This window comes from Macadamia integrifolia, chromosome 9, assembly GCF_013358625.1.
Source record: "Macadamia integrifolia cultivar HAES 741 chromosome 9, SCU_Mint_v3, whole genome shotgun sequence".
NCBI lineage: Eukaryota > Viridiplantae > Streptophyta > Magnoliopsida > Proteales > Proteaceae > Macadamia > Macadamia integrifolia.
Window position 1 is genome coordinate 7,266,839 of NC_056565.1, and position 17,167 is coordinate 7,284,005.

The window sequence follows — 17,167 nt, forward strand, 5'->3', positions numbered from 1 at the left end:
GGGGGGGGATAAAAGGACACCAGGTATAGAAAAACTTTTACAATAATGCCTAAAAGTGTCCGTCCTTATAATTTATAGAAGTTAATTCTTCTTCTACCTCTCGATTTCAAGAGGCTCACCATTCATGGTAGAACTGAAGACAATAGAAAGCTTCAACCTAACGGATCAGCATCAAACAGCCCCAAGACCTCAGATTCAGAATCACCCAGACCTCCTGGCCTTAGTCAACCCACTAGCTATCAATTAAACAGGAATATGAAGAATTGGATTGAACTACTTCACAAAAAAAATCGCAAAGCATAGCAGGTCTGATCTCAAGGGATTATCTTATAATCCACACACGTGTCTGCAACCAGATTGTACATATAGGAATTTCCCTGGGATGCATAACAGCAAACCAAATTCGAAAAGGGTTGGGGACGAGAAAATTCGATCAAATCCCTTTCAGCCCAACTGGTTTGCTTGCAACAGTGAAAGGAATAAAAGAACAGAAAAATAATAAAGGGAGTGAAAAGGAGGAAAAGGGAGAGAAGAGGAAGATTGTACCTGACATGTAAGGAAGAAGGAAGATGGAAGGAAGGGATTAGAAGGAAGAACAGAGCAGTTGCGCCACTCCACATCCGTGAAAGGTACACCAAAACTTAAATTTCATTCCAAAACCAAAGTCCAAACTAATGAAGGATTATATGCATATTTTAAGGCCATTCCCCAGTTATAATTGACATCTAAAACAGAGTTCAAAGTTAATTTGGACTTTCACTCCGACGTAGCTAAAAAATAGATAATGTTAAATAAAAAATACAACCCTTAATTAACCCTAATGAACTAAGTAGCTACATCAGCTCTTGCTCTTAAAAGAACTCAACTCTGTCGAGTTAGGTCAAGAACCCAAGATGTCCTTGTAGTTATCTCGACGTTGGAGTGCACTTGTATCGGGGAGGACGGTCGGACCACCACTCCATGAGTGGGGAGGATAGTCTGGCACATACTAGGAGGGAATTGTCATCATCGAGGCATTTACATCAACACAGGAGGCAATAACAAAAGCGTTAGCCCTCCTTGTTTCACTTGATGGTGTTCCATGCACCATCGTAGAAGCATTTTGTTGCCAAGGTCGCCCTAAGAGAATTTTGCACTACGCTAAGGGGATGACTAGGCAAGGCAGCTGATAGTGAAGCAAACCAAATTATAGGTCAATTCGTACGACTGCCTCGGCCTCTTATCTAGCATTAGCCCCAAAACCTTGCATATAAATTTTCTTGAACAGCTGCTTTTGTGGAAGGTTAAGTGCTCGAACTAAGTCTGTGAAGATGCAGTTGGCTTCAACTCCTATGTCAACAACTGTATGCACTGTCAAGGAATCCTCATCATGCAATAGAATACCCTTCTGTCGGAAGAGGGGAGCCTTCTCTACTAATCCATAAGCAAAGGAAGTAAGACTAACTGAACTAGCTTCAACTTCGCCATCATGACCATCATCAGAGTTATTATCTGGATCAAAAGGACAAGGCTTATAATCTCCCTTGTCATCCTTGTCGTCCATATCGCCAACAACATCTCAACCATGGTCAGAGGACAGGATTTGTTGGGACACTTATTGCCAAAGTGACATTTCTCACCATAATTGCAACACAATATTCTTTAGCTACTCTTACCCTCAGAGAACTTTGGCTTCTTTTCATCAACCTTACGAAGCTCAATCTTCCTTTCCTCAATCTTGGGTGTACACCTATAGGCTGAAGAAGTCTTAATTATTTCCTTTGGATGGCTGTCCTTTTCTTCAACAGTCTTAGCATACGCAGTTGCCACACCAACTGATCTGAAATCCCCGTTAACAAGCTCTAACAGGATCTCTGTGTTCAGCCCACTCATGTACCTAAATAATCGTTGTTGATCCATCTCCTAGAGCCTGCACATGGATAATAATTTGTGGAACTCCACGGTATAGGTATCCACACTTTTACTGCCTTGATGGAAATTGACCATCTTGTACAAAAACATCTACTCATAATTAGGACACACAAATTTCTTGTTCAATATCTGCTTCATCGCCTCCCAATTTGTGACGAATCCAAGTCTTCTAATAAGCCTTGATTGCAACACATCATCCCACCATGAACAAGCATACCCAGTGAATTCGGCGAGGATAAGCTCCAACATTTTATCATCTGGAAAAGACTTATAAGAGAAAATCTTCTTGACTTCAGTTAACCAGCCACAAAAATCCCCAGGTCCCTTTTTTCCATCAAACTTTGGAACCTCAACCTTGATGCTATAATCCCTGTCTAAAAGCTGCTATGTGGCATTCCTACGGAATAACTGACATGGGTTACTGTCACAAACGTATATCCATAATCTGTATAGTTACAGACTGGGGAACTAATGTAGATAGCTCTGCATCATCTTGCCTGTCAAATCTCCTTACGAAGGCAAGAATCTCAGCAAAAGTCTTGTAAGTTTGTTCCAGTTCAACCTAAGTATCTACCACGAATCTGTGAAAGATGAACTTGTCAAGTTCAGCTTCATTCCTCTACTGGTTTTCTTGTAATTCCTTGTACAGCTTGTAAACCTCAGGATTAGCAATGTGAGAGGTCCTACCATCATTAGATTCTACAAGAATTTTGGCACTGAAACATTATGATTGCTTTGGGCCCACCCAGGTACTTATAAACAACTCTACAGTCAAAGGTGATGGGTAATTTTTGTAGTTAAGGAAAGACCAAATAGACTTAGTGGCAGAATAATAGTTAATTCCAAAAGGAACGACCAATCTGGTATTTAAATATTGAACAGGGTTGAGTTGAACCACTTTGTAAAATAAGGGGCTCTAAGTAACTAAAATGAAATGGGGAACAAAATAAAAAAAAACCAGATATATAAGGGCTTTCACTTAAATGCACAAAATTGCCCTTATAATTATAAGTCTATTTCTACATCTCGATTTCAAGAGGCCCACCATTCACAGTAGAACTGAAGACAATAGGAAGCTTCAACCTAACGTATCAGCATCAAATAGCCCCAAGACCCCAAATTTAGAATCGCCCAGATCTGCTGGCCTTATTCAACCTAGTTGTTGATTAAACCGGGATATGAAGAATCGTCTTGAAGTGGTTAACAAAAAAAAAGCAAAGCATAGAAAGTCTGACTTCAAGGGATTATGTCATCATCCACACGAGTCTGCAACCAGATTGCAGAGATAGGATCGCCCCTAGGATGTATAACAGCATACCAAATACGAAAGGGAAAGTGTAGGGGATGAGGGAGTTCGAATCCCTTCTAACCCAACCTGTTTGTTTGCAACAGGGGAAAGGAATAATTACAAAAAAATAAAAAAATAAAAGAATAAATTTAGAGAGAAGAAGCATAAGGGAGAGAGGAGGAAGGTTGTACCTGAGATGAAAGGAAGAAGGAAGAAGGAAGATGGAAGGAAGGATAGAAGGAAGAACAGTTGCACCACTCCACAGCCATGGAAAGTACACCAAAAACTTAAATTTCATTACAAAACCAAATCTCCAAACTAATGATTACATGTACATAAAAAGTTGTGATCGACATCTAAAAAAGAGTTCAAAGTTAATTTGAACTAACTTCTATGTAGCTAACAAAGGGATAATGTTAAATAAAAAAAAAATGCAAACAGACAAAAATAACCCCTAATGAACCAAGAAACTACATCAATGCCCTTATCCTGAATTTTGTGGAGACTGGAAGACTTCTCCTCCTTCCAGAGACTGTCTTCAATTCAACAAGTAAAATCTTCCTTCCACATAATAGTATTTCTTCTTATGAACATGTAGATCAAAAAACAATTCCGTTTAAAGGACATTCAAACTAAATGACTCAACTTTTGCCATTTATTCTTCATTTTTAGAACTGACTAGTTGGCCTAATCTGAATTTTATGAACACTTGAAGAGCACTTATTTTTTTAATAGAATAACAAGGTGTATCATTTTCCTTTCCATTACAGGACTCAAAGACCTGGCTACTAAATCAAAGACTGAAATCATTGAGAAACGATTTACACTTCTTCTTTTCCCCCCCCCCCCTTTTTTTTTTTTTGGGGGGGGGGGGGTGGAAGCTCTTCCTTTTATTTTCTTTAATAGCTCCCTAATTCATTCCCAAGCTTGAAACTTGAAAAAATAAAAGTTGTTTGCGGGCAAATTATAGTGATAAATTTCCTAAAATGACTTACATTCCTTTAGGATAGATATGCCCCGATTAACCTAGCATAAGGCTTTATGTAACCTTTTTAGGACCCTCTTCACCCTTTTCGATCAACTGATCAACCCACTTCCTGGCCTACTGCAACCAAAATTGACAACCCAAAAAACTGGCCCCTTTAGCTCATATATTCACCACTTAATAGATCAATGAACCACCCTTCTCACAAGCCCAGGCCTTATCATTCACATTGAAAGGAACTGTTGTTTGCACTCGATTTATTTCCACATAATATTTCCTATTCCAATATTTTCTTGTATTTGCATGTTCAATATCTTTCTGCTGATCCAAAAGTGGACTTGCTCAAAGTGCTAATCCATTAGACCCGATAATATTTTAAGCAATCAAGTTCTAAGAGAGTACTTTCGCCCAATAAGGTCCAGCCACCAATTCTCAAGCATATTCCTTGAGATCCAAATGATGCAGCCATATATCTTTCTAGAGACAAGAAGAGAGTCCCAAATATAGACATCTTCGGCTAATGCAAACATTGATGGAAGATTAACAGTTGGATGGAATGGTTTCCTGTTGGCATCATTAGCTTGTTTTCCACAAATTTAGAAAACGATGCAAACACAACACCATGATCAAAAGAAAAGGTGGAACACTAAATGAAAAAACGGAAAAGATCAGCAGAAAATTATGAAATGCTTAAGGATCAATGGAGGTTCCACTTTAACAGTTCATGCAAGTCAAATATGTACTTAACATCAGCAATGAATCTGAAACAAATGTGGGGACAAAGATGTTTAGAATATATAGATCGTTCCATACTTCTTTTCCAGAAAGGTAAGGAGCACTAGGGGGTTGAGGGTATATCCCTTGGCCATTGAATAAAGATGTGTCCGCAGCCTGCATGCAAATCCACAAAAGAAATTGGGAATTGTCAATTTAAAATAAATGCAGAAGAAAACTATATAAACATGCTGACACAGAAGTAAAAGGGTGAAAATTTATATGAGACACTAACCTTATCCTTGATTTTCATTGGACCTGAACTCGTATGGCTTTCAGAATCAGAGAACCTTTGATCTCCAATATCCTTAACATATTTTTTTATCTCCATGGTTGACAAAGGTGAGGACTGATGCTGCTTGACGTAAATTACATCCTTGCCACCAATAGTTATAGATGTAATAATATGTGTCCCATAGTTTTCGATGAATCTGGCCCAAAATTATAAATAAATAAAAAGATTACGAGGAATGGTATCTCTAGCTGCCAAGCTTTTCTTTCAGGACGATTTAAAAATTTTCCTAATACCTTGCCAATGCTGATGGGTCCCATGAAGATGGCACTGCCCGCTTGACGTTTCCCTGCAACACTAATGGGGACTTTATGAGCTGGACCTTGCAAAGAGGGATGAATAATCCATCCATAGCGAGGCTTTTTGTAGAAGCAGCATCAATCTGCTTTGAACCAGTAAAGCTGAATACAGAATTAAAGCTCCCAATGGGTATATTTCCAGAAAGAAGAGCCCTTTTATTAAAATATTCCACCATCTGCAGTTGACAATCAATGGAATAATGTGAGAATAGCATTTAGCAGTGGAAAGAATCCACAACCAGTTACATCAAAATTCCAGACGTATCTAAACATTATGATATGAACACTAGTGCTGGATATTATATAGATTGTCCTCAAAAGCAATTTCTGGTGTTCTAAACCTATTCACAATAATTCTTTTAAAGAAAAAACAAAAGGTTAATTCAGTTTGGAATCAGAATATAAGATATGCTACTCATGTCAGCATCACTGGCATCCCAGGTTTCAGGAAGTGAAATCATGTCCTCATGTTCTGTAAATGGCTTCTTACGCCAAAAAAGGTCAAAAGGTAATTCGAATCTCACAATAGTTTCGTGGCAACCCTCGGGAAATTCTTGTCTGACACAAATTCTTTCCTCAGATAAACCAAACGCACATCACACCATGCGTAGAACTTTCATTAACAGTTTCTGTATTGCAACTTCTCTTATTCCAACATCTAAGAAACTAAAGCTTCAACTTAGTAGTTTGTATAACTTAGAGATAGTTGGCCTCACTTTCATCAGGACTGTTAGGACCTAACTTTCAATCTGTGATCACCATCATCAACCTTTAGACTAAGAGGAGCCGCGTGATAAGGGAGAGGAAGCAAACAACAAATAAGAACAGATGCTAACCTCGTCGAAGCTGCAAACTCCCGAACTCCGACGGTCAATGGCTTCCTGAGAGCACCTAATGTCTCTAGAAACATTAGGCAGAACCAGATCATCATACACTAACAGATCCCTTTGGTGTTCTTCATCCACCTCAACTACAGTTGAACCTGCAACCCCTTTGCAGTAAAGCAATCTGGTGTCGAAATTCACATCAAAACCCCTACCTAAAGCCTGTATGGAACTCAAAACAGTATGGAAGGCCGCTGCATTCTCCTCCATCCTCATCACCTCAAAACCAAAAAACCCAAGCCAAAGATGAAATTAGACAAAACTAGGAATATCTTCACGCCTTCCATTCCCACTCCAGCTTAAAGCAGAACCCAAGTCCCAAATACCCATTTTCGATTTTTCGAAAAATAACCTCAGCAGCAACCACAAAATATCGAAGTGAAATTTCTCATCTGGGTTCCTCGAAAAAACACGGAAACGAATTAAAAATTGGATCTTTATATTCCTAGAAGCATACCCAGATCGAAACTAACACGAATGTTTGCGTACCTATCAAAAAATATTAAAAAACAAATAGAGTAAACAAGGAAAACCTCTATTCCTCTTTTTCTCCACCAATGGAGTTGCAGATAAGATGGATGACCGAAGCCCCAAAAAACCGTTCACCAAATCGTACCATCCAAATTTCTTTCCTTCCCCTTGACTTCAGTGACAAACAAAAACCCCAGAAACACTCAAAACTCCGCAAAAAGCATAAGAATCATTCATCAGCAGCCGATCCAAGTCTTTCAGGCTCCATCTTTTCCGGATTTTGAATCTCCGATTTCTTTTTCCACCTCCTCTTTCCCTTCCTTTTGCCGTTTACTAGTCTCAAGTCTCTGGTCTCTCTACTGCTTCAATAATACACTTTTCTAAATCTATAATACCTGTGTTGCTTTGTCTCATAAAGAAAGGCAAAAGAGAGAATTTCATTCAAAAAAAAAGAGAGAGAGAGAAAGAATAATAGAGAACAGTTAAAGCGTTGACCATCGCCTTTGAATAGTCAACTTGTCGTCAGACGATATAATGAGTTGTTTTAATCTCCCTCTTGAAAATGAATTCAACGGTTCTGATCGTGGGAATACAGGAACTAGTGATGAACTTTTACGTATATTAGTAAAGTTCAAGTACTAAAGAAAAATACGTACTTATTCCACATCATAACGGTCAACGTAGAAAAAATGGAAGCTTTGAATATTATTAAAGATATGATTTGATTGACTTGACTGACTATTATAATTATGTGCTTGGAAAGTTCAAGATTAATCAAGTATACTGTAAGTCATTATCTTTTCCCCCAACCCCTAAAAAACAAAAAAACAAAAAAAGGGTATATTGTAAGTTGCAAGTATAATGTAAGAGTTTTTTTTTTTTATTATTATTATTATTATTATTATAGAAATATCCTCAATTTTTATGTGGTTTAGACAAAGACAAAAAGGTAGATTGATAATTTGATTATCAAACCAAAAAAATTGGATATTGAGTGTAACTCATTAGGATTACATCAAGCCCTGGATTAAGATCGTCTCCAGCATTAAAAAAAAGTTGAAAATCCGTTGGGGTGCATACCTAAGTGTCAAATACTCCCAAGCATAAACCATTTGTACATCACTGAAGAAGGAAAGGTTGTTGAATATTATCTTAAAACGAAGGATTGTTTTAAGATATACTTGGTCATAGAATAATGGAAGTAGTTGAATTATAACTAAAATTTACAACACATAAAGATAATATTTTGGATAAGAAGTTCTTTTAAGTTTCACACCATTATGCACAAATCCACAGCTAAAATTTTGGTGTTAAAATGACAATCAGGCTGCCTATCGGTTTTGGAACCTACTTTCATCTATAATATTTTAAATCTTGTCCCTTTTAATGAGCAAAGAAGATGTTGGTGCAACAATTGGGGTATGTTCGATCAATTGTAAATAACTCAAGTTTCAATTAGCCATGTCTTTGTAGAAAATACCTCCCGCACATGAAACCTCAAAGCACTATGTTTTAGCTGCTTTTCATCTTTACATCTAAGAACCCGACCTTTTCCTAAATTACCTGCGCTCGCATTCCTCTAACATAAATAATAGGACCAAGGTAATCATTCACCACGGCCCATTGCAACCCCAGACAATAGGGGGGAAGGAGGTGGGGAGAGAGGGAGTTTTATCTGTATCATCCCATTATTCAGCCACCGGGTGAAGGAAAACTTTGCCCTAAATTATATTGGTAACAACAAAGCATTGGGTCTGTGTCATTTGTTCACATAGAAACATGCATAAATGCAATTATTCAAAGGAAGAGACCTTCTCATGAGCAGCGATATAGAACTCATTAGAACTGATCCTCTACTTATATCACATATTTGGTAGTAAAGAGTATGCAGACAATATAAAAGCTATGGCATTGTAACAGAGGGTGTACCTTAGTGCAGCGGTAAGCTTGCTCCATTGTGAGTTACAGGTTCTAGGTCAAATAACAGCCTCTCTGTGAAGCAACGGTAAGGTTGCCGTAAACTATGACCCTCCCCAGACCCCGCGGTGGCAGAAACCCCATGCACTGGTTATGCGATTATTTGTAATAGGGAGTAGTAGATTTGTCAGCTCTGAAGATCTAATAAAAATGATCTGTCATCTTCCTCATGATCAAAATAATCAGGCAGTTGGATGATGATGAATGTTCCAAAATATCACTCTTTTGGTGGTGAGAATTAGCAAACATTCTAAAAGAATGAGCAATAGATTTGTTAGCTCCAAAGATAGTGTGCCTTGTTCCGGGAAAGTGTCTACATTTGAAGGGTATGAGGGATGAAATGTTCGAGTTACATGACTGGCAGTACGTGACACAATGGGTGCCAATTAGATACACCGGCACATACAGCATGGAGGTTGCTTGGCCTAAGGCAAGCACGAGGGATGCAGTGGAATTTGTCAAAGTTCAAGTATACACAGCTTTTCCCCTATGGTATTTTGCACTTGTAAAGAGAAGCCCAATTTTTGGCAGAAATGTAACAAGCCTGAGCTGCAGAATGTCTTCCAAAGCCTACCATAGCTATCCTGAGCAAAGCCAGCAAGCAAACCCTCCCTGATACTGAGAATCTATCAGCAGGGTCATCCCCTTTGATCAAATAAACTGCAACACCGAAGTAATTTAGAAAAAAATCATAGCTTCATCATTGCTACAAATCAAGAAAACGCAAAATGTGAAATATCCTCGATGGAATAACCAGAAAGAGATTCAGAATCTATATTGGAGCACTCTAGGAGATGGTCACTGCAAAACATGGTGCACTGGCATAAAGGTTCCCATTTGGAAGGTACAGTAACAAATCTTAATGTGCAATCTGCTTTCACTATTCATCACACGGGCAGAAGTTCAGGAATGGTTTGACAGGTATTATGCTTAATGTTCATACATTTTTTAGACAAAGAAAAAGCACTTTGAGAAATCTGAGATAAAATAAAATTATGCAAATCAGTTTTCTACTGTGTTTTTATTCAAAACAAAGCAAGAGAAGAAATAGGAGAAGAAGAGAAAAAAGGCCAAATCAGTAAGTCTATGGATTGAAGGCCTTTTTTTTTTTTTTTTTTTAATGCTAGAATCTAAGGGTCAAACCATAGAAGGGAGAGAGATAATGAGAGCAATAGCCAGTCATGATGTTCATTGATTTCTTCCTTTTCTTTTATTTATGGATCGAGTTTAGTTCTACTCTAAACAAAAGAAATACCCCTCATTATTAGTAATTAGAAGGGAAATTAAGTCTTTTTTTTAAGTTTATTAATAGGATGTTTAGGTGATACCATGTCGTATTTATATTTCGGAAAACAGATTTGCTTTTATCCCCAACAATTCTCTATGGTTTTTTAGGTCGCTTTTAGCCGAATCAGTTTGCAAATCCTTGGATCTATTTGTTATCCTTTAAATTTTCAACTGTTCCCATTTCAGAACTGTGCCAATAAAACATGTAAACAAAAAGTATTGTATTCTAAGTTACAACCAGGTGAATTGTCAGTCTCCTTGCTCATTTCTTTTGCTCCATGTAGTTCTCTATTAACTAAGTATAGAGTAAAAAAAAAACAAAGAATGAGACCAGTGAGAGGGGATGATCTCCCCCCACACCCCACACCCCCTAAAATAATTATAAAAAATAATAATAATAACACCAAATATCAGCCCTAGTCCAGGAGGTTAATAATTAAGACTTAATCAATCTAATGCTGTTCAAGGGTCTGCAAAGAATCTAGAACCAAAACAGTGCTAACAGTATAAGATTGATGTAGGATCAAAAGACCATAGTTGTCAAGGCGGTGTCTAGGCATTCAGGCACCCTTTGCTGGAAGGGCACCTTGTTGGAGTCACCTTGGTTTTTTGCCTCCGCCACCACCTTGGATCACCTTGTTGCCATGACAACTATGCAATAGACAAAATACTTGGCTAGAATAGATGTATGATGGGAGAAATTAGAACAATCACAATCTAAAAATTAGATTTCAGAAATTCATAACAAGTTTGAACAGAATTTAATCTCAGAACCTGGAAATCAACCAATAATATGAGATCAATGTGAAGACTAGAAAGGAAGAGAGAGAATATCAGTAATCAGGGAGGAAGAAGAGTGGATAGAAGAGATAGCACCAGATTTACAGTATAACCCAGAACTCGTAACAAGGAAGAGGAGAAAAGCAACCACATAGATCTGGAATACCAGTCCCATGTGCGGAGCTCAACAGCTAAAAAACTCCTGAAAAAAACTTCATTTTCTATTACCAAATCATGTCTAATAGATAGGAGGTATACTATTAGGTAAGGCTAGAAGGAGACTTGAATCCAAAATCCATCGAAAAAATCCCTTCCGGGCCGATGGGACTCTACGTCTAGGTCTTATCCCATCTCAAACTCGGATTAGGAAGAGTAACCTTGAACTACATGTAACGCCCCAGTCCCATTAACCTTAGCACAATATTGTCCTCTTTGGCCCATGGGTCTCAAGGCTTTAATACGCGTTGTGCCATATTAATGAGGCTAGAGGTTGTTAACTAGCCCAACAATTCCTAGGCGATGTGGGACTAAAGTTTGCACACCCTCACCGATCTCCCAAACCCCTGGTACTTGCCGTATTCTTGGATGTCACAATTTGTAACGCCCGACCCCATTAAACTTGCACAATATTGCCCGCTTTGGCCTATAGGCTTCAAAGCTTTAAAACGCGTTGTGCCATGTTAAGGAGGCTAGAGGTTATTAACTAGCCCAACAATCTCTCCCTAGGCGATGTAAGACTAAAGTTTGCACACCTCACTGATCTCCCAAATCCCTTGGTACTTGTTGTACTCTTGGTGGGGACACCTCACCGATCTCCCAGGCAAGTCTGGTACTTGTCATCTTCTTGGGTGTCACATTACAGACTAATCAATATACAAAAAAATAAAAAATCAAAAGTGATTCTCCAGCCAAGAATATGTATATATATAGGAAGTGTCTGAATGACACCTCTATAGGTGTATTTAGAACTTGACACCTTTTAGTTTCTCATTGTCATATTCCCAAAAGTTCTTTAAGATAAGGGTATAAAAGGGTTTTCAAAAAATAAATTGAAAGTGGCATATCATTAGGTCATCATCATGCACATTTTTCGAATAAATATGTGAAATGACATGTTACCTTCATTGGAAGAAAAAAATTGTGTGACATTAAAAGGGAAAAAAAGTTGGTTACAAATTATTTGACACCTAGAGGGGTGTCAATAAGAAAATAATATATATAATATGTTAAGATATGTGTCACGATAGGGGGGGAGTGTCCCCATCGTAGACTAAGTTGAGTCTAGGTTTACTTTCCTTTATTGTTTCCTTATTAGTTTGTCAGTAGGTGCAGTTTCTTATTGTGTTTAGGATAGTTGTTAGCTAAATTAAAATTAGTTTCCTTTTCCTTTTATGATTGTAATAAGCAATATTATAAATAAGACTAGTTTCTAGCAGTAGACTTAACTTATCTATAGCACAGCTTGTTCCACCATTGTTTTCTCTCATCTCTCTTCTTCTTTCTTCTTCTTTGGTTCTGGTCTCTCAAATTCTTAAATTGTTACAATATAATGTGACCCTTTGAACTTCCTAAATAACGAAAAAAAAAAGGCCTAATCATAGTTGACAAGGTGTTGCCTAGGGGACACTTGACGCGGATCCGGGTTCCAAAAAAAACTGGATCGGATTGTTTAGGGCCCACAAGAATGATAAATACCTCAATTTAATGGTTGAGTGGCAATCTTGTAATTTCAGAAGTAATTATGAACATCACATGTAAATTACTAAGCAAGGGGCCAAACTGGAATAGAAAAATTAGAAGAGGGGGGTTTTCTGGAATTACAAAGAGAAGGGGAATAATATATCACAACTATAAAAAATAGGGGTTTAATTATGATAACAGGGACTAATTCTTTTAAAGCAATAGAAGAACTTGTCTTCTTCTTCCCGATACAAACCAGAGCCAAGGCGGTATAGACCAGCAAGCTTCGACAGAGAGAACTTCACCAAATCGTGTCGGCTGATCATGAAACTTCAGTCGTAGGCTGAGCACCCAGTGCTCTCTTGAATCCAACAGGTAGGTGCTGCAAAACAGCACACAAAGGGGAGCGGTTGCACCTGCAACTCAGATCTGGCGGCAGGTTTGGGTTCAGCTTTGTTGCAGGTCTTGTTCCCCACCACTGGAAAGACCTTTGAGGCTGAAACTCTAGGGTTCAGGTCGCCTATGAGAGGTTCTCACGCCCTAAATCTCAGGCTCATCTGAGGGGTATCTAAGGAGATCGATCCTCTAAACTAGGGCTGCAACTGTCGCCCAGAACAGGATAAGGGAAAACCCAGAAATAATAAAGAGGAAGAAGAAGAAATAAAGAGGAAGTAGGAGAAAGGAAGAGAAGGGATTAGAAAATTTCAAAGAGGGAAGAAGAGGGGTGCGGCAGCCATGGTTCAAACCCAAAAATATTCTTCAATTTTCATTCAATTCTTCCAATCTGAAATCTTCTCCATTACATGACTATATAAAGAAAAATCAAAGCATAACATTGGAAGCTAATTAAAATGAAAACTAACCTAAATTGGCAACTGAAATAAAAATTCAATTTTCCTACTAACTTGACCACACCCTACACTAACAATGACGGAAAGCAAATCAAATTACTAAATTACTTCCAAAGTTTCCCACACCTAATTGCATCACACCTTGGTTGTCTTGATGGTGTCACCTCGCCTTACGTCCAGGACCCCTCTAGGCTCCAATGCCTTGGGTCACCTAGACGTCATGACAATTACGCACCTAATCACTCTCAATGTCTCAGACATAAATATAGTAAATAAAATTTATGGATTGCCTGCACCATTTTGAGAAATTGTCTGGCCTCAAGATCAACCCCCAAAAGTCCCTCTTAGTTTTAGCTTCTTGAGGTTGATAATTGCTTCCTTCAAGAGAAGACTGCCTTTCCCCATGGTCATTTGTCTGTCAAGTACCTGGGGTTGCCCCTTATTCCAGCTAGGTTGACTGTTCATCATTGCCCTATTTTGGATCGTATGCGCAATAGGCTCCAACTTTGGAAAGGCAAACTCCTCTTCTATGCAGGTCGCCCGAGGTTGATCAAATCGGCACTTCAATCATCATGCATCTATTGGTCTAGTATTTTTGGCCTTAGTCTACCATTAAGGCTCTGGAATCTCTCATGTGTTCTGATGAGCACATTTATGTGTGAAATCTAGGGTAGTAAAACATGCATTTTACATATTTAGAATGGAGCTACCTTGGGTTTTACTATCTTTTTGTAGGTTTTATATTTTCAAGGCCTTAAGGACTATCGGGAGCTATATCTTCAATTTTACACGTAAAGAAGTCCTATTTCTTTCCATGGTTGCGAAGAGGACGAAATTTTGAGCAAGATGGACGTGTTCAATTAAAAGTACACATTCGTTTGGTCACCCGTACAAATGATTATTCTTTTTCGGGTCAGAAAAAGAATAATGGATCAGAACTGAACCGAGATGCAGAACCAGCCCGTTTGCAATTGTCCCAGAGGTACAAGGAATACTCCAAATTCCAACAAGGATCGATGGACCACATCTTTAAGTGATTAAAGATTTGTTTTTGGTAACAACAACTACCTAGCTTAGTTGGTGAGCTATGGTGTACAAAATTCTCTTGCTCACCAAGAGGTCTCAAGTTCGAATCTTATGGTTGTTTTTTTTAGAAGATTTTATTGAAGATTTCCTGCTTTTCACTCACTTAAAGCACTAAGGGCATGGAGGGGATTTCCACATCAAGTTAGAAGCAAGCAAAATCGTGGAAGCAAGAAGAGAAGAAAAAGAAAAAGAAAAAAAGGAAAGCAAAATCGTGGAAGCAAGAAGAGAAGAAAAAAAAAAGGAAAGAGAAAAAAAGGGGAGAACCAAAAATTGTCCAAATCTTCTCTCTCCTCCACATCATCACCAAAGATTGTCCAAATCACACAAAGGAAGAAAAAAAATCGTCCCTAGGAGAGAGAAAAAAAGAAGAAAAATAAATTAGAAAAAAAAAGGAAAGAAAATAAGCAAAAAATTTTAGGAAATTTCTCAAAATTTATTTCTCTCTTCTCTCTCCTCCATCTTAGCACTTTTGGACTCAAAAGATCTCACAATCAATTGTGGGTTTCTCTCTTTTAGGAAAGAGAAAATTGTTACCCTACCTCTCCATTCCCTATAAATACAACTCATGTAAGAGGAGGAGACACAATTCATTCTTCTTCTAGTTTTTTTTAGTTGCTCTCTCTCCCTCTCTCACTCTTTGGTTTTAGTTCTTCTCTATTTTTGTTGTAATCACTTTTGTAATAGTTTTTTTTATGTCAATTAATGCAAGCACTCTTTTATTTTTATTCAGTTCTTTTTATGTTTATGATTTAAGCAATTGAGTTGTAATTTTTTAAGTTATAGTTCTAGGCTTAGATCTAGGTGACAAGATCACGAGCCGTGGAGCAATTTTTTTTCAAGTTCAAGCATTGATTCAAGTAAGTAGGCTCCTTCAGTAGTCTTCTCTCCCCCCTCTCATTCCCTCTTCTGACTACCCTTTCTTTCTTAATTTAGGATTTTTATTCAGTCATTACATTATTGCTATCCCTTTCCCCCAAGGTTCATGGCTAGTGTATGTGTTGGCTTTGCCCCTCCTAGCCATAGAACCATCAATTTATTGCTTTTATTTTAATTGTCTCCCTTTCCCTAAAGCCAAGTAGAGTAACCCTTGTAAGAGTGACTCTCTGGTCAAGTAGGGAAGCTCATATTATGATGCATCCCTCGGGCTAAGTAGAGAAACCTACTTGTGAGTCTCTCTCTAGCTTTATTCCCTTTCTTTTACTTTATTTTTATTTCAGCATTTTTTTCCTTTAGTTATTTATTTATTTATTTTATTTAATTGCGTGGGTTGTTTATTTTCAGTTATTTATTTATTTAATTTTAATTGCGTGGCTTGCGTCTTTAAATTCTTAGATGACGAATGGTTAGGACGTTATTTTAGATACATATGTTTAGGACGGTAATTAGAATTAGATCACAACCATTAATCAGTTCACTTTCGCATTATTAAAAGAAATAAAAAAATAAAGTGGCTGCTCTCCCTGTGTTCGACCCGTAGCTACACTGATCCGTACGCTTGCGGTTATATTTTAAATCTCAAACATGTTCATTCCTTTGGAAAGGTATGGGTTCTTCGAGGTTTCTCCATCCTTCCAGTTGGGCCTCTATCTGTCTCCCCAAAGATGAAGGAAGTCTTGGATTGAGGAGAATAAAAGAAGTCAAATTGGCTAGTATCCTCAAATTGATATGGAAGATTACTACAAAAAAGAAAAATATTTGGATTGATTAGATCTACGCTGGTCCTTTGTGCAATGACTATTTGGAATGTGGCCCTCTCCCCGAATGCATCTTGGGTTTGGAGAAAATCATCAAATTCAAAACCTCTGCTCTTGAGAACATTGTCTCCAGAATTAGTGATGGTAACTCCACTAGGCTTTGGTTGGATCACTGGCACCCCTTGGGTCTCCTCCTCCCTTTAATTAGCTCCAGGGACATCTATAGAGTGGGTCTCGATAGGCTTTCACTTGTGGCTGATATCATGTGGTGGATGGTTGGATTACGGCTCCCTCTTCTCAGTTCTCAATTATTTGGGAGGCTCTCCCTCCTTTCCCTTCCAGTTTTGTGAGTAATATAGACTTGCTCACCTTGTATGCCTCCTTTTCTTCCAAATATGCTTGGAACCTTATATGAGGGGCTCCCCCCACCTTGGCATAAGCTTACCCGGTTCAAGGGAAACATTCCCTAGCATAGCTTCATTGTCTTGAGAGATTTCAATAAGTTGCCTTTCAACGTAGTCCTTCCTCCTCCTCCGGCAGATCCCTCTTCCCATCTTGTTGCCTTTGTTAACTGCGAGAGAAGATAGTAACATCTCTTCTTTGGCTGTCCCTTGATGCAGATACAGTTACACTTACCTGATTGGACCAGCATGACCGGCTGTGGAAGCCTAGGGGCAAAAAGAACCGGTCCAGCCCAGGTTTTTTATCCAATAAGGGCCGGTAGTAGTTTAGTTTATTTATATGTCTTTTATTTTATCATATTTGTTTTGGGATAGGATACGTAAGAGAAGTAGGAGTCAGTTTCAATGTTAGAGTCTAAGTAGGGGGAAATCAGAATAGCATACACTCATTGTTGAGATAAGTCGAATTTATTTGAATAAAGCTAGTTGTGTTTGTGTTTGTGAACT

General features: G+C 38.2%; 1 protein-coding gene and 1 long non-coding RNA gene across 5 annotated transcripts in view; both read right to left on the minus strand.

Moving 5' to 3' along the window:
• Positions 1 to 7,305, minus strand: part of LOC122088913 (MACPF domain-containing protein CAD1-like) — an 11,449-nt gene extending 4,144 nt beyond the window's left edge. The window contains exons 1-5 of one of the 4 annotated variants that reach the window (XM_042658289.1): positions 6,967 to 7,305; positions 6,386 to 6,652; positions 5,487 to 5,725; positions 5,194 to 5,389; positions 4,998 to 5,075 (exon numbers count right to left, since the gene is read on the minus strand). In XM_042658289.1, the coding sequence (XP_042514223.1) occupies positions 4,998 to 5,075; positions 5,194 to 5,389; positions 5,487 to 5,725; positions 6,386 to 6,649 (777 nt within the window). In that variant the 5' untranslated portion in view covers positions 6,650 to 6,652; positions 6,967 to 7,305. Of the gene's footprint in view, positions 1 to 4,997; positions 5,076 to 5,193; positions 5,390 to 5,486; positions 5,726 to 6,385 lie in introns of all 4 variants that reach the window. The other 3 variants (XM_042658288.1, XR_006143189.1, XM_042658290.1) reach the window with 3 other exon arrangements.
• A 1,771-nt stretch (positions 7,306 to 9,076) lies between these two features.
• The window catches only part of LOC122088443, a 13,257-nt gene continuing 5,166 nt past the window's right edge, over positions 9,077 to 17,167 (minus strand). Inside the window, exon 3 of the long non-coding RNA XR_006143063.1 lies at positions 9,077 to 9,541. This is a non-coding gene — a long non-coding RNA (uncharacterized LOC122088443). The remainder of the gene's footprint in view (positions 9,542 to 17,167) is intronic.